Below are 25,933 nucleotides of genomic sequence, written 5' to 3' on the forward strand. Positions count from 1 at the left end.
AATCATGAATGAACGTAATCCCTTCGATGCGGTGCATTCAGTTCGGTTTCTCGCCCGGCAACAGTACCCGGAATTTCACCAAACAGAACCACCCACCTATCTATCGAACGATCGTTCCTCAAATTCTATTAAAAATTTACGGGTACGCTGTTCGCCTGAAAAAATGACCGACGATAGAACGTTTGCTATTTTTTGCAGGTCGTGCGGGATAAAATATTGCGAAACAACGTAGCGGTTAAAATATTACGAAAGTAACAGCGGCGTGTCGTTGAGAAGGTCAGGAGCGTGGCGACACGATGTTTCTGGGACACGACGCGCTTAATCTATTCAGCCCTAATTTAAATGACCTTCGATTCTGGACGGCAATGGGGTTAAATTTAGGTAGCCCTTTGGGATTCCCGCTCACATTCTCGTGCCTTTTATCCCATCGGTGGGGCTTTATTCTTTATATTTCTTTAGCGACACGATTATCGAACCTGCGCACTCCGCTATAAACGTCGGTTCGACTACGCTGTCCGAGCACCTACCAACTATCGTCCCAAACACGATACAAAGTAATCGAATAACTGCACGGAAACCCCCGTTCAAATATGGAAATAGAAACGCGAAATAGTAGCGCGAATCGGAATTCTATTTCGAATGGTTGGGACTCGTTGATCGAGGAAGGCTACGATTAAGAAGAAATTGTTGACCGTGGAGGCGGTCGAGCAACGCCAAGGGAACAAAGGACTCGTCGGTGCTCGTGCCTCGGGAACCGGAAGTAGATATTCATCCAATTAACGAGCTCGATACCAATTTCCGTAACGATATTTCCAAGATTAAGCGCCGATCGGTGACGTAGACGCCTGCTATAGATCGCCGCGGACGCAGAGTTTGCGCAGCGAACTCTCAAACTTTGCTATTTTCTTTCGCGACGCGGTCCGAGCAACTCCGTTGCCTCGAGATTGAAACAAACGGGAGGAACTATGAGCACAGGGAGTTTTAATCTAGGGCGAAAAGTATGTAAATACCGACGCGAATTATTCAGACCCATTTAAAAGTCTTTAGACATCTTGTCTGTAAACTTTACATTGTGGTCATCGCTATACCTGGACATCGTTTTTAATTTTTCAACGGCGAATACGTTTCCTCGGTACAGTCGCGACAAAAGTGACGGGCATCGCGAGAGGGTTCAATGAGGGAAACTGACACGGTTTTAAATCGGTTAAGAACCGCGAATTTTACTCTCCTTTCGTTCGTGACCTCTTCGAGCGACGAAGATCGAGGTTTATTTTTAAACGGGACGTTTCGTAATCGTTTCGCGGACGGACCGGTGACCTAATCGAGCACGCGCGTAACGGAATAGGGCAACGTATAAGCGGGGAATCCAATTTCTGTATTGCCGGGCCATAAATTACGGACTGATATATTTATACAATATTATGTCACCGAGGCCGTCGCGGCGGAAGTCGCCTCGAAACGGCGGATTCGTCGAGTTACATCTTGTTTTAGACGTTCAACCGCGATCTTGAAAATGCCACCCCGCTGACGGAGATCAAAGCGGCTGGGGGCTGAATACACCCTCCTCCTCGGATTCCTCGTAGAATTTCTCGCGTGTCGCGGGGGAAGGAAAAATAACAGGCGACAAGAAACAAGATCTGTTCTCGAACCGCGGGTTTCCCGTTTCCGTTGCCATCGCGTGATTACCGAGTCCACGCGTCGAGCACGTATGCGATTTTAATGAGAACGAAACGACGCTCAGTGGCCCATTTTGCCGAAAAGCTGGTCAAAATGTAATTTTTGAAGTACAAATCATCCCCTTGCCTCTATGACATATTTATCGTATACAAATCAACGCATCAAATGCCTTCGAATGCATTCAAAGCTGACAAAATTTCATACGTCTCGACGCCCCGAAACTGGTAGCATTTTGTCCTTAAAATGCAAATTATAAATGTGAATTTTGTTCTTCGACAATATAAAATAACTTTAAATTTACTGAGAAACTGAACTTCATCTTTCCTTTTCAAATGACCAAGAACAAGTGTATCGAGTTGTTCTTTATTTTTAATCGTTAAAACGATTTTCGAAGATGGAGTTTGCACTAGGAAGGAAAATATGTCCTTTTGCCGTGAAAATAATGCAAATTCCCTCTTCAAACAGTGAATTTTCTCTAAATAACTTTAACTCGGTTCAGGCAAGAAACTTGGTAACATTATGGTAAAACAATATTCCCCGTGTTTGTTGAAACTTGTAAGTCGTGGATGGAGCGCTGTACACGGAAAACGTTCTCGCGTCGACTGCGAGCAGGCTTCGACGCTGCTTCAGAGTGCATCGCGCGGCGCATCTGCATGTCGCATGTGGCCCGCAAAGGCGAAATCGAGTTAATACGAATAAACCCCCCTCCTGGGAGAACTTCTTGCAACGACGTCGCCGACGAGAACAATGAGACGTTAATGCCGGGACGTTGCCGCACGATTAACAAACGATCAATCGGATCAAATCTCGTCGATTTTACTCCCTTCGAACAACACGTTACGATTACTTTCTAATTCGAAATTTCCTACTTGGACAAATACCTTCCTCTGCAAATTTAACCCTTAAGTGGACTATTGGTGCCATTACATCAATGTTAATTTGCTTTTTAAATGCTTAAAAGTAAAGTTGATTTCCGTTTACCAATTTGATAAGAATCAATATCAAGTAAAATAATTTGGTCGAGATTGAGAACCCACTTAAGGGTTAAGAACTAAACCTGCGTGTATGTTTAATAAAAAAAAAACATCCATCCGGTAGCAACTGCGATCGAAACTTGGGAAGTTTGAGCTCGATCATCGATCAACGTTCCGAACCACCGACGTTCCCCGCGAAAACGAGCTTACGCAACGGAATACAAAAAAAAAAAAAGGTACACGATATCGGATTGAAATCTCTTCGATTGGATGGGCGAGAACGAGAGGGAACGAAAATAGGCCTGGCCTGGATTACAACGCCTTTTCGTCGCGTTTCGAAACGATGCTCGTCGATTTTTTTATATCAAACGGAGGGTTTAAAAATAGGATTAATTTCGCGACAACCCAATCTAAGTTACTCCCAACGGCGACTATAGAAAGTTTGCGAAGCCGAGAGCGACTTCGCTCCCCCGGGGACCAAGAGTTCAGGTTCGTAGCAACAAAACGACTCGCAGTTCTCGACTGCACGAGGTAAACGCGTCCTCCCACGACGACGGAGGAGAGGTTCCGATGGCCAGCGGACAGCTCGAGTTACGAAAGTCGTTCGACGTGACGGGAGGTGAAATATCCGACCCCCTCCAGCAGCGATATCGTTTCTAACGCCGCTCGCGTAAGCAAACGTCGACGAGAAGATCGTTGCTGTAATTATATTTGAAAAAAAACGAACAAATAGTAATATTCACGAGTCCTCTGACTCCGAGTACGTAATCTGGAGCAAGTGCTCGTGAAACGTAGAGAAAGAGAGGACGAAGATTGACGCGTGAGTCCTCAAGTGGGCGATTTCTCGACGGCGGTGCGCCTAGTTTCTGCGGTCGAATTTGGCAAGAGTGCCGTGAACGGTTGTCCCGCGAGCGGATGCGATTTGGCAGCGTTTCAGGGCGCGTTCACGATACTCGACGAGTTTCTAGCCGAACAAAGAAACCTGCAAGCGCGTACGTAAACGAGAATCTCGCTGGACGGTCCCTCGAGGAGAGCCTCTTGAAATAAAAGCCGCGTCTTATCGTTCCCCCGACCTTTGACGGATTGCTCTCCCCAGACTTTGTCTCGCTCATTGCTCAAACATTCCATTTAACAAACCGTCTTTCTTATTTTACGATATTTCCGTTCGTCGAATGACCCTCGATAGTTATGCGAGATCCTAACCATGAACTTTATGGCCGACAAATCAACGTCGATTTGGAAGAAGCGATCGAAGAGATAACCGTAAAATTTCCTACGTTCGTTTTATTACGTTCGTTGTGCTGTTCCCCTACTGTGAAACCGTTAAAACGCGTGGAAATGGTATTTAATGCACGTGCGGTGTCGTTTTTACCGAACCGGGAGTGGAAGTTTTGGAAATCGTCCAACGGAAAATTGAAACGCCACGGCAGCTCCCAACTGCTTTATACTTCCTTTCCGCGAAAACAAGGGAAACGTTCCCGCTCTTATCAAACGATGACACCCCAGCCACTTTAGCGGGCGGCGGTCGTAAAGGTGCGATCGTTTCATAAGCGAAACGTAGCTGCTTTTCCACCAGCGTCTCCGATTGTACCAGACGCTCGCTTTACACTGCATTTTTTATACCCTTTGAAACTTTTACTACGCCTCGTTGCGATTCTCTTCCGTAAACCTCTGTCCTGGGTCACGAAGCACGAAACTTCGTAATACCGCGAGACCCTTTGTTTCTACCACACCTTTGTACCTTTTCAAACTTTTAACGCATTCTATCGCGATTCTTTTCTTCGGGACCTCTGCCCTCGATCGGACGCGACACCGCGATACCCCAACATTATACGAATATCTCCGCAAAGGGAACTGCGTTTCGTAGATAAAATATATATGGTTTTTAAATCCGTTCTGCACGATCGACAAGCCTATTGTCTAGCGTTTGTCTCTCGACTATACGAAAAATTCCGAACCATTGGCAATGGAACAATGGAACAGCGATCCTAATAAGTAACGTCCCCGGATGTAGGTCATCCTCAAAGCTTCCACGGTTTTTGCGATATCTGAATTTAATACCACATATTCGTATCGTTACACGTACTTGGATAAGCGAGTTATACGTTGTTATATTCGCTCTTGTGTTGCTCCTCGAGGACGAGACCTCAAGGTTTCGGGTTTGAACAATTACTCGTGACGGGATATTGTTTTACACGTCGAAACGAGTGGAAAAGAAAGAGCAACAGTTTTTCGTTCGAAGCCTCGTTTTCGAGAAAATCGACTTCGAAGGTCTTCCTCGTCGCAAGTAGAAAAACAGATTACTGGTCGGACGCGTCCGACATATCGTATGGACATTCCACTAGTTTTATACATATTTTCAAATTCAATTATCTCGAAGACGAAAGCTGGAACGAAAAAATGTTGTTCCTTCTTTTTTACTTGTTTTTGCACGTGGAATCAGCCTGCACGCTCTTTTCTCTATATTTATATTTTTATTTTTATTTTAGTTTACTTGGATATTTACCATCTATTTCGTAAGTGTGTTTGAGTTAGTGGTCGAAGAAAAGTCTCTCAGTGGAAAGGATTAAACCTGCCTCGAAGTAACAGATATTCGTCCAGGTGTGTCGCGAGTAAATGGAAGGCCGAGCTTGGAAGGTCTGACCGCGCAAGACGAAATCGACGCGTTCGTGTCGAGGACTGTTTAGGAATCGAGCGGTTCGCGTCGAAAGGCGTAATCGTCGCGAGATAAAGGTCGCTAATAATAAGATGCGTGCGAAGGTGGGCACGAGAGCCGGTCGTACACGCGAGTACAGCCCGAGTAACAACTCGGGCCAGCAACACGTGGCAGATTATAATGTCTAGAAGGGTACGGGTCGTGGCGCGAAGCGATTTGGCAAGCTCCTTCGACGTCTGTAAACGGCTGGCGACACACCGATGTCGTACGATCTAGAGCTCCGCGGGAGGTTAAGGCCGAGGAATGGCCGAAAAGGGGGCAGGAGGTAATTGGATTAACCCAGCCTCGGTTCCGACCGCGGTTCGAACTGGGGACTTAAGACTTTAGAAATTAAGTGTTGCCCGCGAAACCGCCCCACGGCTTTCTTTGTTTCCGATTTACGGGGCCGGGGAGTCGTAAAGCTTCGCCGTTCGCCTACTGCTTCTCTCGCTCGCCGATGACCTGTAAAAATTTATATGGTTTTCGTGTGGTTCTCCTGTGTTACGGCTTCGTGTGCCTCCCGGCCGCTCGATGGTCACCTAGACGGTGTACGATTTCAATCTAGATACCGTTTCGTAACGGCCGGCGACGAAACATTACCTATTTATCGGTAGACGGACGCCCCGAGCTCGATTCCTTCGATTCTTCTGCGACCTACGTTACGCGGACGAACCGTGGAAATTGAAATACGACCGAGACAATTTTTCTCTCGCCGCTCGTCGCGCTGCGGGGGATCGACGATGTCAGAAATATTTCAAAATCCACTCGAGGAAATTTACGAGGCGGGCTACGGTCCTTCGATATCGAAATGGGAGCCTCCGAAACAATTTGTTCCAACGTTCGACGCCCGGTGGCTGGACAGTGTTTTTATTAATCGCCTCTAAAGCGTTTCGACGCGCGTTCATTATCGGACGTCGTTGAATCCCATCCACGAAACAAAGAATATTCTGCATAGCAATCGAAGAGCTCTCGAGTGCTTAAACCTCGGAGAAACCATGGTCGATGGTTCTTTGTTCCGAGCTCCAGTTCTATCAACAAATAATTTAAGCGCTCGATGATTTATCCGACGATAAATTCCCACTTTCTTTCCGCGTTTAAGGGGATAGTCAGATTGAGCCCCCCAGACTAAATTATTAAAGCTTTCGTTGCTCGAATATTCATAAATAGGTAAAGTTACTTTAAAGACATTATCGGGAAAATTATTTTGTCATGAAACTTTGGCATTTAATTCTTGAATTAAATTGAAAAAATAAAAAAAAAATGGATTTTCTGACTGCCTGGTCCCCTCGAATCCGTCGTGAGAGCGTCTCGGCGGCGAGGCTCGAGCGCCGGCTAAACAACAATCCGATCAGAGCTTAAAACCGATCGAAAGCTCGTTAAATCGAGCAGAATAAGAGGATGGTCGGGCGCGGATCGCCGCGGACTGTGAAAAGAAAACGTTTCGCGTTCGTCCCGGGGAAACCCGACTCGGTTTAAGACGAGGCTCGAGAAACGCTGCCGGTGTTTGTCAAACCCATCCGCGCGACCGACGGGCTTGAATGGATGTCTACATTCGAATCCATTTAAGAGTACTTTGTCGTCTCTTCCTCGATAGCCAGAGCACCGGATGCCTCGGAGACGTCTTAATCCGGACTCGAGGACGCGTCGCGTGACACTCGATCCCCTCAGCCTCGAAACCTCTTGCCTTCGATTTGTTTCGACTGCTCGAGAGCCCCGAGACTGCTTAGACATTTTAATAGAGGAACTCGATTAACCCTCGCCCCCCGCCGCTCGAAACACGGAATCCAACCGAGTCGTGAATTCGAGAACAATCGTCGAATTACAGCGACGAGTCTCGCACGCCGTATTTCCGCGCAGTGTCGGAGAGGAGACTATAGAGCGCTGTTTTATTATTTAACACGGATAATCCGCAAGACGGCATTTTCGAGCAACGTTACGCTTTTGGGCGGAATATTCGTCGAGCAACGCGAGCAATATTCTCTCTCGAACGGGACGCGTCGGTTTCCTGAAAAATTCTGTAGATTATGGTATAGTGGTCGCCGTCCTCGGATCGATACCGTGAGGTAAAGCACCAGGTAGAGGCAGAAACGAAATTTTCAAGAATTCCGTGACTTAAATGCGACTGGAGGTAAGTTATCGCGGAACAGGAGAACAACGTCCACCGCGAAACGTTCTTTGGTATCGTCGACGGTTGGCAGGATATTCGAGTCACCCTGTAACGTTCGAAGAAGCGAAATAAAATTCGAAAAGGCGAACGATCACGGCGTGGAATTTTTATCCCGCTGAAAACCCGCCGCTACGAAGCCTACGTCGACGATACTCGATAGCTTTTACGTTGTTTCCCGTGGGGGGTTAGTTGCTGGAGCAAAGTAGGTATCACTCGAACAAATATTGACGCATTGCCGCGTATAGATATCCAAAGCGAGTCGTTTAAGCGTTCTTTCACGCCCGCCTAGAAATCTCCGCGCTCGCGGAAATCCGATCGAGTCGTAAAAAACATTAGCACAGACGCGAATAAATATTTCTGATCTCTGATTCGCGCGGGGGTTGTTTTACCGGTAAATCAGTTCTCGAAATTCATCGAGTCGTCGTGACGTCGTTGTTGAAAGCACGGGGACGTGGCTCGAGCATCGTAGCCTAACTATGCGCGCAACGAGCCAGAGACGTCCAAGGAATTCGAGAATGCATTTCTCTTTCGCGAGCTTGGCTGCTTGTAAAATTTGTCGCTGGTACACGCGAAGGGGTTGAGCATCCAGCCAGCCAGGGAACGCGCAAGACCGTTATTATTCATAATATCTGCGGCAGGGAGTGCGGCGAAATATTTACAGAATCTCGAGACGCGTAAATAAACGTAATCGTTCGTTTTATCCGATCTTTCGTATTTATGACGAGTCTGACACAAGTTCCACAATCGTGAGGCTAGACATCGAGTCTTCTATATTAAAATCAACGTACACTCGCGAGGTGTATTACGAACAAATTTGAACGAAATAAAGTGGTGTACGTTTGAAAAATAATTCGGAATAAAATGGTAGGTCGAGGGGTTAGTAAGATGACGTATAAATCGATTTGCCGTGATTTCGGGAGCGGCCAGCGCGGCCAGATAACGTTGTTAGGAGTTGATCCGTAGAAAAAGGGGAAGCTCCAGGGGCGGCGCGTTCGAACGACCGACAACGTGCTGCTACCGCCGCCTATGCAGTCTATTAAACATAGATAGGAGTACCGCATTGCCGTGAATCGGCGTGGGGAAGTGTTAGGGGCTCGCTGCGCCGCGTTCTCTCTCCCTCTCCTTCTCTCGCGTTCTCTCCCTCTGAACGTGGCAACCTACGAACACCGTCAGATACTACAGAACCTGTATGGACTATACCAGGGATGAACAAACTGCGGCCCCGGCTCGGATGCGCAACCTTCTCCGCGCTATATTTATTGCTTATACTTGTTCCGCGACTCGACAACTATTTTACCAAACTGCAATTTGGGGATTACCTTAACCTTTGAAATACAAAGATCTATCTAAAAAAAGCTTTAATCTTTGCTTTCCAGAGAAATGATCTCGAGATTTTCGCCTGTCTGACCATTAATCGCTATTTCTACTGCACTTATATGTATGTACGACACCCAGCGTATGTTTTTATGAAAATACGTGGAATCGATGAATCCATCGACCACCCTGGTACCCGGATATCGACGCGAGGGTCGAGTTGGGCAGCGATCCTTTGAGATTCGACGGTAATAGAATTCCCGAGTTCGTTTCAAAGTGGCTAAAAATTCCGTATTCTTGATTTGTTCGGATGTACGTGGACAAGCGTGTCCAAGTTTCAGCCCGAGCCCGCCGAGGGAGAAGTTCAAACAGACTTGTGCCACGCGAGGGAGATACGGGACGATAGTAACGAAGCGCCAACAGAAACGCGGTGCCGGGTTACAACCTCGCTCTTGCCCTCGTCCTCGTTCGTTATTCTTAACGTCACCGCGACCGCGGTCGAATCTATGCGTGCCACCCCCTTCAACCCCTAGCGCAGCCACGCCGACTCGTTTCCCCCTGTGCTTGTGCAACGCGCGAACCGCTCGACGCCTCATCTTCCCCGCTATTCACTTTTTACCCCGCGACAAAGCCTCCTTTGCGCGACTCGACGCCTTTTCTCCACGCCTTTCATCCCTCTTCTAGCCCCGACCAACCCTCTACGATCCCAATTCCACGATTAACTTTACAATTTACCTGCGCATTCCCCGCATGCGCCATTCACAGGACCGTTGCAAATAATTTTACAAAATTGTAAGACCCGTATATCAGTGTAGAGAGGAACGTTCACGCGAGAAGGAAACGCTATCATTAGCGTCGATGATGGAAGTGTTTAGGCTAAGATCAAATGCATATCGATGACCTCATTTGTTTATGATACGTAGATAAGAGGGTTCGACAGCAGAAAGTAGTCACTTATGGTTTTTTATGTTTAAAGCCTGCAACCATCCCTGACATCCTTACGAAATAGAATCGTGTAAAAGGAGCTTTTTAAATAACATTTTAGACGCTGAAATTGAAACGTATGGGCGACCCTGGAATTTTTGTGCGTTGTCCAAGTTCCTTGGGCACTCGCCCTGACATCGAATCGTACCGACCTTCGAAGACACCGCGGAAATTCTCCCCCCCTCGCGTGTTCCGCCCTGGAAACGGTTAAATATCTTTATTTTTGGCGTCGATCGTCGCGGCGGGGCGCGTGCACTTAGCATGGTGATGTATTTAAATGGAAGAATTTTGCATTTCCACGGAGAAATAGAAATGCAGATACGCGTGCCGGGGATCTCTATAAATAGAAAGGCGTTTTGTATCCGCTTTAGATATGCCGTGTACACGCCTGCAAGGTTGTAGATCATTCAGCGATACGATAGTGCGCGACCGACGGTGAAACCGTGGCTCGTTAAGCAAACCGAATAATTACACGGTCCGAAAAAGAAAAAAAGACTGAAAAAAGAAACCGCGACGGGAAACACCGGGTTTCCGTTTGGAACGCGTTCGCCGATCAGCGAACCGAACGCGAGGATAAACGATTTCGCGACCAGGACAGAAATTTAGGCGGTGATCTTTGGCCCCGGCCAACGAAATATCGAAACGAGTAGTTCGTGCGTACTCGTTTTTGCCACGGGTGTTTTTTTTCTCGAGGTTCTAACCGACAAGCTCGCAACAGGTGCTTACACAAAGGATAGTGTCTAACGGTGCGCCGTCAACTTCCGAGAAGCTTTCTTTTCACGCGTCTCGCCCTGCTTCGATGACGGACGTAACGAGGGCCCCAGCTGCGCAGACAAATTACTCCCCGGCCTGGAATTCTTCTGTCTACGAAAACTCGAACCGTTCGAGAATTACAGCTTTACGGTCATTTTTACCAAAATGAAATCTAAAAACCGATACAGATATTTTTCCATTTCCGTGCTTCCTCCGAACAACGGTCGTTTCCTGTACCGATGGAAGCGTTCCCGATCTCTGGACAGAATCGATAGTTTCTCCGGGCTGCCGGGAGAAAATAGCGTTTCGCGTGGTTCGTCGCGAAAACAACCCAGGAAGGAATTATCAGTTATCAGCTTGGGAAGCATCGCTGCAAACAAAATATCGCGCTCGGTGTGTTTCCGTTGCGCTCTCGACTGCCATCCGGCGTTTCCTTCGATTTTTCACCGGGCGTTCAAGCGCTACGCCGATGCATTTATCAACGCTCTGACAAGCGCCATTCGTTCGCCGTGGAAACACAAGTTGCCCGGCCGCGGAATCGCGCGATAAAACGACCAGCCAAGATCTGTCCGATGAAAAGTTCGTAACGCGAGTTCGATAAGTTTCGCGTTCCCCTTTCGCGTCTACTTTTTCCCCCCCTGCGTTTCCAACTCCGTTGGAAAACTCGCGATGGGAAAGAACGATTCCGACGCGAGAGAAATTATTGATATATACAATTTTCCAAAGGGTACTTAAATCAAAATCCTCTTTATTAAAAGCGTATTTCGCGACTTAATAAAGTGCCGTGTCCCCGAGTGCTTCTAATTAAGGGCATAAATAGAGTTCGGTAACCGAATTACACGACGGCCTCGGAACGAAAAAGGAATCCCCCGATTTGAATTTCAAATTTTAAACAAAGAAGACGACCAGCGGAATCGTTCGACCGGGAAATTCGTTCGCTTCCTTGAAATCTGCCGTCTTTCCTCCCGTTCGTCGACGCGACTAAAAAATACGGACGTTTTACGAGCACATTATCTCGGTCCCTTTGGTTCGGGAAACTGCACCGATTTCGATCCCGACTCCGCGACCCGCCGCGCGATTTTATTGCTGACGATCTCGCCGTTCGAGCACCCTCGGACAATTAATATCTGAGCAATTTTTTCGATATCGACGGCCAGAGGGAATCGTTCCGAAGGATTTGTAGATCGCGGGACACGCTCGAGCCGCAATAAGCGCATCCGCGTATTTATTGGACGCTCCGTGTCCCGAGTGCGACGTGTCATATTGATCGTAATAATAGAGCGATTAATAGTAGCACAGCGGTGGCGACTCTCGTTTGTTTTGCGCTATTATTAATCGGTCGTCAATCGACCGTCCCACTTAACGTTTAATTCTGGACCCGCGTGTCCCGTGTTTACACGCGTGCGTTCACGCACCCTGGCTCTGGATATCTGAAACGATCCTCGAATCAACCGAACAGTCCAAGTCAAATCGCTCTATCTATATTATCTACGAAACAAACGCACCTTTACGTAGGCTCTAACAAGACAAATAATTATCGATGGAAATATAAAGTTTCCCTTGCTATAATATTCTGTCAAGATCCGATTCCACTTCCTATACAGTAGTACAGATTCTAGATGACTCTGACGTGTCTTTAGCACTTGCATGTCATCGACATACTTACGCGCTATGTATTGATTAGAAACGTAAAAGAGTCGAGTAACGCGGATATTGGATAATAAGATCTGGGTTTCGTAAGGAAATCATCGAATGTCCTACAACTCTGGAAACATTGCATTTCCCGATCGTATTTAGGAACCTTATTATCGCAACTACATCGCCCGTTTAGAGAATATCCAACGCAAGTTCTCAGGCTCGGCTAATCATATATTAACACAACCTACTCCGTTAACGTGCCATGTGTACGACTCGATTCTCACGACTCTAGTTTTGTTTACAATTCACCCGCGTAGACCTATATCACGCTGGACGTTTAGTATTCAAGATTTTAAACAGTCGTATCGACTGTCTCGAGGTCTTGGAACTTTTTAAACTTAACGCTCCGGCTTGGGGCGCTTGGAAAATGTCCCCTTTTTACCTCGACTCTGTGCAACCTTTGGGGAAAACTGCGTGTATCGTGTGTGTGTGTGCGCAGGTTGGCTAGCACTGCTCGACCTGCCATAGATTTATTTTCCGGATCACTAGGCTCTATTCGAGACGCGTTAAGAAAATCAATACGCGATTTCAGCTTGGACTGTTTAATCGCACGTTGCAGTATCGTTTACTATACTTTTACGCGTCTCGGTTTTCTCCTCGTTACCGATGGGTCCTCGAAATGAAAGTATCAAATCATCATCGAGCATCGTTCTTCAGAATTTCGAGTATTTTTGGTCGCTCGTAGGCTTCGAACGTAGCTATAATAATTATCTAGTCGACAGGAACGAGTGGAAATTCGAACAATAATACCTCGACGCGATTGATCGAGTCGACAGTGTTCGCGTCGCGTCTGCCCGTAGACAATTATTCCGTCATAATTATCGCGGGCGTGCCGTCGCGTGTAATTACTTGATTCGCGATCGTAAATCAAAACCTCCTCCGCCGCGACGATCGAGCCGTATTCCGTAATTAACCAGTCGATCGAATTTATACCGCGACTTCTCGCCGAGAGGCGGCGAGATAAAATTAGGCGCGCGTAAAATTAGAAAGATCGGATACGCCGGTGAAATATTCAACGATCTCGCGCAAGCGTCCTGATCGCGATCCAAGTTCTTCCAGCGAAAGACACGCGATACGCCCTTGAAATTCGAATTTAAACGCGAAAACCATTCACGGTACGATGCAACGACCGATTGATCCGCGTCGTTCCTCGAGACTCGCACGATTCCTGCAATTAACGAGGTAAACGGCGCAATAAAGTAACCCACGCAACTAATTATCCATGCATGAGCTCTCGTGCGGTCACCGGTCACGTATCAACAATTTGCTTCTGTCTCAAACGTAAAACTTCCACCTCCTGTGTCGCTCGTTTGCTAAATGGTCGTTCCACTTGTCGTCACGACACGACGAACGAGGCGAATCACGCGTACGAGGCGCGCAATACCACTTTCTAGCGGAAAAAAAACCATTGTAGGAAAGTGAAAATTCGAGGCTCCGCGTGCAAACTGTTGTTTTCGGGTCTTTAACTCCTTCCCACCCCTTGGACGGTAACTATCAATCGATTATGAGACGCGCGCGCTCGATAGCAATTTTCCCGTCGAGACTGAAACGTAATTAGCTCCGCCGGTGATTCACGAAACCGCACACGATGCGGGCTAGCGCAGGGTTTCCGGTATTTCCGTTTCCACGCCAATATTAATTCGCCGGGTACGCTGTCAACGTTATCGGGACGAAAAATCAACAGCCTAGAAAACATTTTGTCCGCCGAACATCTCGACGCTTTCGCGCCAACGATTTATCGTGCCCGATACGCGATGAACATTTGGTAGAATCACGATGGATATCAGTACCTTTCCGTTTAAAACATTAAACCATCGAATTCGATAAAGAAATCTCATCGTTCGAGTATTTAACCCCTCTGTTGATGTCCAAAGGCATCCTATTCGAAAACAGTTTGGGTGATTCTGCGTGTACAAATAAGCAGAAAAAGAAGAATGAAATTTTTTGGTTCGAGGCCGTGTTCTCGAGAAAATCGACAAAATTCGACGCAAGTAGAAAAAGAGATTAATGGTCGGACGCGCCACCCGAAGCGCATTGAATTTCACTTGTTCCGCGAATATTCTCAAACTCGATTATCCCGAGAACGAGGGGTCGAACGAAAAAATGTTACCCGTTCCCTTCGACTTATCCGTAGACGTAGAATCCACCCCTGCGGCCGATTTTTTGCGTAAACAAAAAGTTTAATCCACACGCTCGATTTTCACAGCTGCGCCCACCGCGTGTAGTTTCTTTGCACCCCCGATTTTTCTACCAGACGCGGGTAGTATCGCGGGTCGCAACAATTTTTTTCTCCCTGCCTCCATTGCTGTTGAATTTCACACCCTCTCGAGCACCCTCAGTGCCGTAGCGAGTCGCAAAGTGCGCTGAAGCACCCACTGAAATCCTCGCCCACCGCAACGTTTAACCTCCCCTGTCACGCGATTAAAATATAACCGTGCAAATTTTCACCGCTTCCTAATATCGACCGTGGCCACCACCCCCCTCCCTAGCCCTCTGACTCTTTCTTTCCGGCGCGTTCGAAGAAAAATATAACGCCGCCCATAAATTACGGTGACTTTTGGCACCGACAACTATTCATGGTTGATTCGAACGTATGTACGCCCATGCTGCCTGGCCCCAGCTATAAATACGTTGCACGGGAACACGGGAACGTTGAAAAAACTTGGCATTTTCACGCGGTCCGCGTGCAACGTTCGGGAATCTAATGGGCTTTCTCGCGCCGAAAGCATCGACCGGGGGAAAACAAGAGTGCCAATTAAAACGGTGCACGTTGCGCCGAAACGCTCGGCACGGCCAGAAGAATACCAATTCTTTTCGCGAAAAATAAACAGAAAAACCGTGCAACGTTATTTCCGACCAAAATCACACGGTACGCGCAACATTTTTTTTACGCGAAACCCGATGGTTCATCGAATATTCGCGGGGAAAACTGCCCGTTTTTAAATACAAGTTGACCAAAAAAATAACGAGAAACCGATTACTCGTTGTTCGAAACACTTTTTCCCGTAATAATACGTAATCAAAGTTGCGTGTAACGTGCATATTTGTGTCGTTTAGGGCTTTGGATGGTTGGAATAGTTGATAGATCACTGTACGTGTCATGACCTAGATGGGGGAAGATAATATCGAGAGGCCCCCGTTGATCAAAGTTTCGCGATTCCGGTTAATCCGCACTCGAGCCTGTTACGGTTCCGCTTACCTCGGATTACCGGGACTACGCTCCGCAGATTGTTATATGAAAAAAAAACACTAAAATGAAAGATAAGCATCGAACGAGATACGAAGTATGTAAATGTTGTCGCGAAAAAAAAAAGAGCGGAGGAAGTCGTATCCGGTTAAAGTAGCACTTGCATCTCTGAAACGGCTTAGCCGCGATAAAAATAAAAGACAGTCGAGAGGGACCGTTCCGCTTCTTAAGATCATCTACGGATGCAAAGACTGCTTTTCACAGGAACAAAAGACGCCAATCGGCGGTCTCGGTTACTTTCTATTTTTAACAGCCTTTGACGAAATCCTTCCTCCTTTTCGGGCACGATGGTTATCGATTTACCAAATAGTACAACAAGAGTAGAAAATGACGTATATTTAATATACGTACGAACTAATAGAGAATGTAAACCAGAGTCATTATAATAAATAATACTACTATCGTCTCTTCGAAACGTTCCAGAAAAATATTGCAAGAGACTTCCCTGTATTTTCCATCTCGAATAAAACGCCGCCTCGGACGCGGAGTTTTTTAAAAGTTCGTAAAAATTCGGTTATTCCTGTCCGACAGGCACGTATCCTCCGCAGTAGTTCCTTTGTATGCCCCCCATAAGAGGGCAACAAGGTCGAAACGTAAAAGGGCAGGCGTAAAAACCAACGACGAGTTTCGTTCCATTATTTAAATCGCTATAAACGAATGCACGAGGATGCTCGAGGTAAGAAAAAGACCTTCCCGATTATTTCCACCGGGCATAGAAAATTCAACAACGGAGCAGAAGAGAGTCGCGGTCTTTGCACGGCCGGAAACGCTTCCTTGCGGAAATTCCGAATCCGTTTTTCCACCGTGTGCCCAACCGTGGACCGTATAGCCGGAGAGCACGAAACTGCGCCTTCCTTCGCGTCTGGCCGATTTCCCAGCCTTTCCGCTCTACCGAGCTTTCGAGCATTATTCAAAATAATCGAAAGGGACTAACCAATTTTTCAAACACGATGGAAGCTCGATTATCGGTGCAAATTTGGCGTTAGACCGTCCCGTAAGTTGCATTTGGTAAACGCGTACCGATAGACGACCCCGGAGTGGTTAAATGCCCCCAATCCAGTTTATGGAAGGCATTCGGGAGCAACAGGTCGCCAAATTTTAAGTATTTTATATTGAAATGTGGAAAATCATGAGTGATATACGAGTCCGTTTTCGTGGTTTTATTCCGCGCGAGTTTTGAAAAAGGAAATACTGGCAACAATCGCTGGCCAGTTATGTTTGCGCCATTTACGGCCAAGGTATTTTATCGGTTCGTGCACGCCGGGAAACTAGGTCTTCTAGAAATATAAAAAGAATTCGTATTAATTGTGGGACGACCCGATAATAGACCGAACGTTGTCGGAAACCGGGGATCGATCGTCTACCGAGAAAAATCGCCCCGCGAAGTCGAAAAACGGACTCGTATCGAGTCTCCGGGCGTCGTTCGCGTGGTTCGTCAAATTACCATCGTTGGTACGGCCCAGCGACCATTCGCGATACCAGAAATGGACGAGCTACTGGCTGTAATCACAAGGCGGCCGAGTTAATTCGGTTAATTTGAGGAGGATTTATGGCGGCCACGTTGCACCCGGGTAGCGCAAGGTCGACGTCCGGTTCCGGTGGTAACGAATGGCCGGATCGCTAACGAACGAGTTCAACGAAGGCCCCGAACCGGGATCGGCATGAAAAATCCACGGAGGGATACCTCGTGGCGCGAAATCTCTAGAACGCTTCGAATACACCAAACATTTCGAGCACTTGTCCGTGTCCATATCGTATAAATACTTGAGATACCTAATATGTCTGACATATCCTTGTGCACTTCGTCTGGAGGAAAATGTACCTATCGATCGTCACGGGGCTCTACAAACGGTGTCTGGTAAATAGAACCACGCAATCGCTCGCAAACTATTTATTCCATATCGTTTACCTCGTTTTTCCTAGGTAATAGTTAAGAGAATCGATTGTAGAAGTTTAATTAAAATACACTCGATCGTCTAGGAGCAAACGCGTTAATAAGTTTACATATTTTATTATTTGCTCGCGAAGGTTGTATTATTTTTATATCCGGAGTGTCCACGAACCTGTTAGAAAAACGAATTTACGAGCACGATCGCTGGCGAATAAACCATTCCAAAGGGGTCTGAAATATCTGAAGGGCCATCGAAAGCCAAAACGAGCGTCGATGTGACGTTTTCCATTCGGCACTTGGTTCTAGAATTCGCTGTCGACCCATTTGTACTTTCTCCTGGAACACCGTGTACGTATGTATATTTGGGTCAAACACCGCGCATTGCTCGAGCGTGTATGACCAAGCGGTTAGTATACTAACCAGCCGTCCAATTCTGACCGAAGAGGTCTGGTTAATGCACAAACCGTAAGTGCCCGTTGTCTCAATTGGCTTACTGATTCACAATGTGCCAAAACAAGACGATAACTTCCAAGATTTCCATCCTCAACCATTTACAAATTTCGACCTTACAACGTAACACATAAATCTTTCTGAGACAATAAACAGTGATTTATCGGTTCGACTTTTTACCGTACGTAGAAATAAAAATTAAAGTTATCTCAGACGCGATAAAGCCAACCATTGGCAAGTAAAACTCCTTCGAATCGAGTGGGTAATAACGCGTCGACTCTAACCGATGAACCGTAGAACGGATTCGAATAACGGTGACCCATTTCTTTCGAACAACACGTCCCGAGTTTCGAAAACTTGGCCACCCCCGACGAAAACCTTGTCGTATATATGCTAATGAAAAAGCATAACTCAAAGGAATAGCGACGAAACACAGGTTAAAAAGAAACGCATCCGACCTGCAACTAATAACGAATTCGAGTCAAGGCGAAACACGGTACGATATAGAGGCAATAAAAGAATCTTTTGGCACGGAGGGACGTGTTGAATTCTAATCGGGATGCCCGGGAGGGCAGATTCGGCTGGCACGCGCGATTTCATGCAGAATCTGGCCGCTGTTCTACCCGGCGAACGAAAGGACCGACCGCGCCAGAAAACTTTTCGCCATGCGTCACGTATCCCCCGGACCACACAGTCGCCGTTTAAAATCCTGAAAATTCAATCCACCGAGGCTCGACTAACGAGAACCGTGACGCGACCAACGGGATCCGTTACTTAATTAACGTCCCACACCCTCCTCCGCCCCTCGAGCAAGCATCTGCCACCCCGAAAGCTACTGTTGTTCGAGCAGTCGCGCAAGAACGATCGTAAGAAGATATTTTTCCGTATAAAAATTTCATTCGACCTCGAAACAGTTTCGCGACGAGGTAACGGAGAAATCTTTTATAATCAGCGCGGCTGACTTAACGAGCGGATCGGAATTCGTTTTTCTTTTTTTACTCCGCCCGCCGAAAATGTGACGCTCATTCACATATTCGTGACACGTCTTTCATTTCAGTTTCCCGTCCCACCACTCGAACACCTTCCGCGCGAGTGTGAAATCATTAAAAGAGACGATTCGCGGTTCTGAACCGTCGAGCATCAATACCTACGTAATTAGTAACCGCGGCCGCGCATAATTAACAGGAATGAAAGGGTCTTTCGCCGTGTTTGTGTGTCACGAGCTTCGAGTCCACGCGCGTCGAAATTCCGTTTCGCGCTCGAGACAAATGTTTACGCGATTTTTTTATTTGCTCGCGGAAAAAATTAATATTCGAGGGACGATTTTTTCGATACGGGCTTCGCAAATGCGGAAAATTGTATCCAGATTGAGCGCGACCAAGGCTACTCTTTAAACGGTAGACTCGATCGGCGTGGCTGCGAAAAATTTAACTTTAGTCTCGAGTTTCGCGGCAGATTTGTACGAAATTGCGTTTCATTCCTGACGAGGGCCACTCGTTTTCGGAACATGCTCGGTTCTACCCAATTGAAACCGTTGACCCGTCCGAAGGAGGAGTTCGAACTTTCGAAGCAATTTATCCGCAGGTTCGCGTCGATATCGCAAGATTTAAAGCGGTTTAATACATTCCACGGCGTCGTTTCTCGTCGAAATTTCTGGGAACTTCGGGGTTATATTGCATCGCTGCAATTATTCCCGGGACAGTTTTATTTAGCGTCGCGGCGACATAGAAACGAGAATAAGATCTATACTCGTATAAAACGACGACGATGGCTTTCGAAGGACCTGAAACGTTTCAGAATTTGCCCACTCCTGGTTATGGCAGCCGTCTACTTTCGAACCTAATTACACCGAATAAATAGCTAACAATTATCAAGGCACAACAAACGCATGATTGCACGTATGGAACTGGTAACTCGATCCTATCAAGTATTTACGTGTCGCTCCGCGTACAGAGAGCGTTTCATCATGGAAATGAAATTGCTTATACCATGCCTCGCGTTCAAATACGTACTTTCGTAAACAAAATTGGCCAGTCGATATCGAATTCCGATAAGGCGCATCGCATCACACCTATAATTAATGGACGGTTCAAAATAACACGCGGAGCTACGGAAAAAGCAGTCCCCTCGTCTAATCCTTTAATTAAACCGCCCGAGCACGATGAAATTAAATGGATGTATTAAATCCAGTGCTTATTCAAACTGCTGATTTCTTCCACGGCTCATCGAACCTAATATATCCGCCAGAAACTTACGAAATTGCCAATTATTCGACGCTAATTCCCATCGTGGCATAATGGAATTTAAGTTGTTTAAACCGTGCTCCCAAGGGGGATGATTTTCATCGATCATAAACGATACGCTCGTAAATATTCGTTTCGTTGTCTTGCAACGTTCGCACGGGACGTTTAAACAACAAAAGAAACTGAACATTTCTATGGTAGAACGAGATACAAACTACAATCATTTTTGTTAGCCAACGTCGTAATTGACTCACTTGTACGCGTTGCATGCGATGTTTACCTCGGTGTTTATACACTGCGTTCTGAACGTTCTCGTTAAATTTCTATACTTAGTGCAGATCGACGATTGCAGATCTATTTAACGATTACGCAGTTATAAAGTATCCAGCTAAAAATATCAGCCTATTACCCTATAATTCGACAGAGTTCGCTACTCTATAAGAAAATGGAGGACGCGAGGAATACCTGTGAAAACCAGTAATTCAATCACGATGCTACCGTGCAAAAATGATTATACCTCGGAAGCGGTAAATCTTTCGATCGTAGTTTACCAAGGCTTTTTACTCGACATAGCGTGTACCATGTGTGTCTACCATATAGTTTCTAAAACCGAAAGGATTAAATAAAATAATAATAAAATACTTGTAATTGCTCTACTGTTTCTAACGCCTCGCGCGTGTAAGCAAACAAAGAACCGTTTTTCGAGGAGCAACGTCGAAGAATCGAGTTCGAAAATATCAAAAAGCGACAATCCGTGCTCGTGTACGAAGTCACGGAGAAAATTGGCCACGGTTGTGCGAACTGGCTGACGATTCTGGTCGAGAGACGATTAGGGAAAGTCGTATGGAAGCAGGAAAGGATTACGAATCGCGAAGGCAGTCATGGACGTGAACGAGATGAGGGCAGTTGAACGTGGGAACTTCCGGAACGATGCTCGTTCCTTCGTAGAAACAGCTTCCGCGTTATCCTTTTTAACGAGACGTTCGCGTTGATCTCGAGTCTCCAATTAAACGTCCGCGATCAAAGAACTGCTCGTCGTAATTAAACCGGTCGCCACGAATCGTTAACAACGACGGGCCATTATTTTACGCGTCTACAACGATTCGAATATTGGGAATTAGTCGCGAATTTGCATAGAAAATACGGCTCAGACTACGGTGCGCGAATTCGCGAAAAGAAATTAGCCATCCTTTCGCGTCCCGCCTCTAATGAGTTACGCCAAGAATCGCCGCGAGGCAGTCGCGAAATGAAAGCCGTGTTCGAGGCTTGTGTATCGCCAGAACGGAAACTGCGAGCGTGTCGTTTAACAATGGCCGTCTTATTGGCGAGAATATCAGCGACACCCACGTCGGAATTCTCATTTATTTCCCGCCAAACGAGATCCAAGATTGATCGCTCGCGACAGGTCCCGATAGAAGCGAAAGGGAAAAAAAAAGCACTCGCCGAGACGATTCCGAGTAGAGTGAGTCGCAAAAATTATAGAAACAAGTACGAACAAAAGAGTTTTATATAGCTGAATACACGATTCGCAAAGATAGACTGGCACGATAGACTCTGAAATGTCAACTCGGGTCAATATCGACTATAGTCGTGAGAGTTTGAATCCTTAATCGGGACAATCTGTTATTAATTAAAAATTAAATGAACTTTTAACTGTCGCGACAAGTCAAAAAGCTCGTAGTTGTGCAGCTCTACTTCGAAAGATAAATGGTTAACCGTAAGCGTGGTGATGTTTCGGTCGTTAACCCGTTGATGTTCGCTGGCATCCCTTTCGAAGGACGCGAGCCAGTCGCGTGTAATAAACTTCTCGCACGCAAATAACCGGGTACGTTTCCCCAGACGGGTTACCAACTTTCGATCGAACCCGGTACGTGACTTCGATTTTTAGCCACGACAGAGTAGACCTAACCCTAACCCTCCGATATAATCACCACGGACGGCTCGAATCGAGGATTCGTCTCGCACCGCAAGGTATTCCGAATGGAAGATTTCGAATTCAATGGAAAAGTATTAGGTCATTCCATAAGGGATGCGATTTTTCCGCAGACACGTGTGCCTGAATAGAACGTGAAAAGGTACCGGTGACTTTTTGGCATAAGATACGCGATTCGATGAGTAATTCATACGATAATTTAAGAACGTGCTGCGACCACAAACGAGGTATACGAGCAGACCTTAAATATTACATTATAGTTTCGGTAAAGAATTTTTTTCTCGATAGTGAGTACGATTTTGGGGGTACGTGTATTCACAAGAAATGATTATAATTGATCCCTGCAACTAAAAATAATTTTTTTAGAACGACTTGAAATTTTTTAATTTCGCCGAAAAATTTGTCCACTCATTAAATTTTTTTCTCGAAAATGGTTAGGATTTCGAGGGTATGTGTATTCACAAGAAATGATTGTAATTGATCCCTGCAACTAACAATAATTTTTTTAAAACCATATGAAATTTTTTAATTTCACCGAAAAATTTGTCCACTCATTAAATTTTTTTCTCGAAAATGGTTAGGATTTCGAGGGTATGTGTATTCACAAGAAATGATTGTAATTGATCCCTGCGACTAAAAATAATTTTTTTAAAACGATTTGAAATTTTTTAATTTCTCCGAAAAATTTGTCCACTCATTAAATTTTTGTTCGAAAATGGTTAGGATTTCGAGGGTATGTCTCTTGACCAAAAATGATTGTAATTGACCTCTGTAACCAAAAATAATTTTTCCAGAACGATTGGAAATTTTTTAATTTTGCTGAAAATGTGGTCAGATTGAGCCACGTAAGTTCATAATGTGTAAAATCTACTGGTATACCTCGTCTGTATCGCGACTGAACAAGTTAATAGAAAATTAGATATGGATTATGAGTTAATACCCAGCAATGATAAAGAAAGTTAACTTGATCGGTGTAAATTGCATCCACTCGAAAGCGTAGGTTTTCGATGCACAATTGCAAAACGTTAGGGGATTAGTAACGGCAGATCGTAGAACGGTGGTCGTATCCGAGGTATCGCCTTTTCGGTACGGCAAGTACCGAAAAAAACTGCGTTAGTTATAGGATGACCTAATATTTATCAGAAAGCAAGTAGGTCTCGCGAAGGAGGCTGAATGGAAGAGACGAGCATTGTCGGTGGTGCAGGAACGATGCCGGTTTTCTCTGTGGAGCGCGTATCGCGCCTTGTTTGCTCTCCTCGCAACCTAAACCCTCCGAGGATGAAGAGGCGGAGGTGGAGGCGTAGGCGGAAGGTTTGGGAGGGACGGGGGCGGTTTTTAATCGTGGTAACACTCGTTCGCTGGGGCTTGGCGCGGAGTGGCTGGGCGTTCGCAACCACGGTAGCGGGTGCATTTGTATGCGGCCCGTTTGCGAAAGTGGCGGACCGGCAAGCGACGATGCATTGTTAGACCCGGCCCGGGAAAACACACGGCAACGTAGGCGCGCGGAGCCGCTGAAAATGAGGCGAAAGGGAAACAAAACGGCCGATGCTTATCCGCGCGGAGTTTTCAGAATCGACAATGGCCGGATACAGCGAAAGCAAACACCGTCAAACGGTTCTAAACGTTTTTGTTGGGCGAATAAAGGTAACGATTATCAGAACTTCGGCCCGATAAATGATTCCGGGCGATCGAAACGACGGAGTCGCCGGTCGAAGGTACGCGGGGAACTCTTGCTCTCGTCGCGAGAACAACGCTTCGTTTTCGAGTGCTCTTTTACGCGCTCCCTTTACGATTTTATTACGCGACAGACTTCTTTGACCGTCTCGCGAACAACTCGCGCGTTAAAGGAAGACTACGAGACTCGAGATTTCTATGCTCCACGCGTGTCTTTTGTGACCTTTCACGGGGAACGTTCACCATTTTGATAAGACTGCAGATTCCTAAGTCGATTCCTCGAACTGTTGTTTTAAAAATCAATTCTCATCTTGTTTCTGAAATTGTATTTGTTCGAAAGTAAATTTTCGTTGAAACAATCTTGTTGAATTCCTCGTTCGTAACGCTATGCGGGTGTATCGAGAAGCGAGCTGTCGCGTATATAGGACGGTAGGTGGGAAATCCTGATCTCGTTGCTGGCCCTGATGCTGTAATCGTGTAATTTATCGCGTTACAGCGTCAAACTGTGTAAACCCCGTGAGAGAAGACGGGGAAAAAGATAGCTGCTCGAGTGGGAAACCACGGGTTAAAACACGATCCACGAGGCCCGTTGATATGTTGTAACATCGAATATGAATTTAATTTCCGATTAAGTAGACGCTGTCGGCCTCGATACTCCCGAAGCCGAAGGTATCGCGGCAATTTCTCTTAATACGAATGGCAAATTGACTTTTCCGCCGGGGGACTGTTGCCTTTGAGTCAAAAGAATTCGCGTAATAACCGTTTCTACATATAATATGTACGTGGCTGAACTTATAATAAATCGAACCCCCGGTTTTATGCAGCGAGGGATTAATAAAACAAGTACGTATACTTCGCAGGGGACACAGAATTATTTGGAAAACGTTGGCTCTGCCGTTGCAGAGATAATTTTAGAGATGAATCCTCCTAGTTTGATTAATGATAGTTTCCTTCCTATCTTTTGATATGCAGGGTGATACAAAAAGGGTAAGAACTTTAAGGGTGTATAGTAGAAACTGTCTGATGGGCATAGGTCCTGAACTTAACGTATAACACGTTCGCTGACTTTGACGACCCCCTCGAAATCCTATAAAGTGTCTACGTTTGATGCATCGTATGAATTTCTACTTAAACTACCAAACTAGTCGCATATATTTGCGAGGCAGCGAACGTGTCAACGGTATTGTTACGATCGGAAGCTGGGATGTTTGTTCTAGCACCCTGTAAAGATGAACAAGTGGACGGTTTAAGGGTCAGTCGTCGGATCGGTGCGATGAACTAGACGTTGGCTAGCGTAAGTAGAGGATAAAAGCGTAAGAGGTGTGTTAAAAACTCACTGATTGAGCGTCCGATCGTTGCTGCCGGTGGTCGCTAATCCTTGAGCACCAGAAGCGACGGCAGCGCTGCCCGAGTCGTGATGCCTTCTGTCCTTGTGGACAATTCCCATTAACTTCATCCATGGATTGTTGGCCGCGTGGGCGCCTATGCCACCGCTCTGCCACATTGCGCTCGCCAGTCTCGCTCGTTTCGTGGGAGCCCTTTCCGAGCTCTGACCGATCCTCTAACCTGGCCGAAACCACGGCTCCGTCGTTCACCGTTGAGTCCCGGTTGTCGCGCGGCCTTCTTCCCTCCGCCTGGCGATCCTCTTCGCGCTGCAAGCCGTATTCCTTCCGGTCCTTTCCCCGAAACGCCTCGATCCTCGGCCTCTCAATGTCCTTGACGCTATGCCGAGCGAGTACCTGGTCGAGCAACCGGCGCAACGAGCAACGATAGTCGGTAAGAGCGAGCAGCCTGCGCGCTAAGAGGTCATCCTCGAGGAGAACGCGAGAGAGAGAAAGCCAGGGCTGGACTCGCAGCCAGCGATCGGCAGGGCTGGCTGGCCCTGCGTAGGTGCGAGGTGCCTTGATCGGCCCCGTAGGCTCCCAAGCCCGCCTCTCGAGCACCTCCACCATCTAATCCTTAGTTTCGTCACAAGGCTTTGCCGGCCCCGCACCCTACGTTGCTCTTTACAAACTCCGCGGCTGCTTTCGATACTCCTCTCTTTCCTCTTCCCCTTACCCCCCTCCTCCGATCGATTGCTCTCGACGTATCGCGCCTCGCGTATCGCGTATCACGCTCCCGACGTTTTTTCTCCTCTTCTTGCGCTTGATGCCTCGCGGCTTCCCTCCTCTTCCCCCGCTTTTCCTTCGCTCCGTGTCGTCTCAACCGATCCTGTATCCAACACACAAAACAC

The 25,933-nt window shown here is 46.6% G+C and overlaps 1 protein-coding gene across 2 annotated transcripts in view; it reads right to left on the reverse strand.

Annotated features, from left to right (window-relative positions):
* Positions 1–25,675, reverse strand: part of LOC122395313 (potassium voltage-gated channel protein Shaker) — a 147,988-nt gene extending 122,313 nt beyond the window's left edge. For both annotated transcript variants that reach the window (XM_043392755.1, XM_043392754.1), the window contains exon 1: positions 25,038–25,675. In XM_043392755.1, the coding sequence (XP_043248690.1) occupies positions 25,038–25,204 (167 nt within the window). In that variant the 5' untranslated portion in view covers positions 25,205–25,675. The remainder of the gene's footprint in view (positions 1–25,037) is intronic.
* Positions 25,676–25,933: the final 258 nt, after the last annotated feature.

This window comes from Colletes gigas, unplaced genomic scaffold, assembly GCF_013123115.1.
Source record: "Colletes gigas isolate AHSC1104 unplaced genomic scaffold, ASM1312311v1 Colletes_gigas_Sc00005, whole genome shotgun sequence".
Classification (NCBI taxonomy): Eukaryota; Metazoa; Arthropoda; class Insecta; order Hymenoptera; family Colletidae; genus Colletes; species Colletes gigas.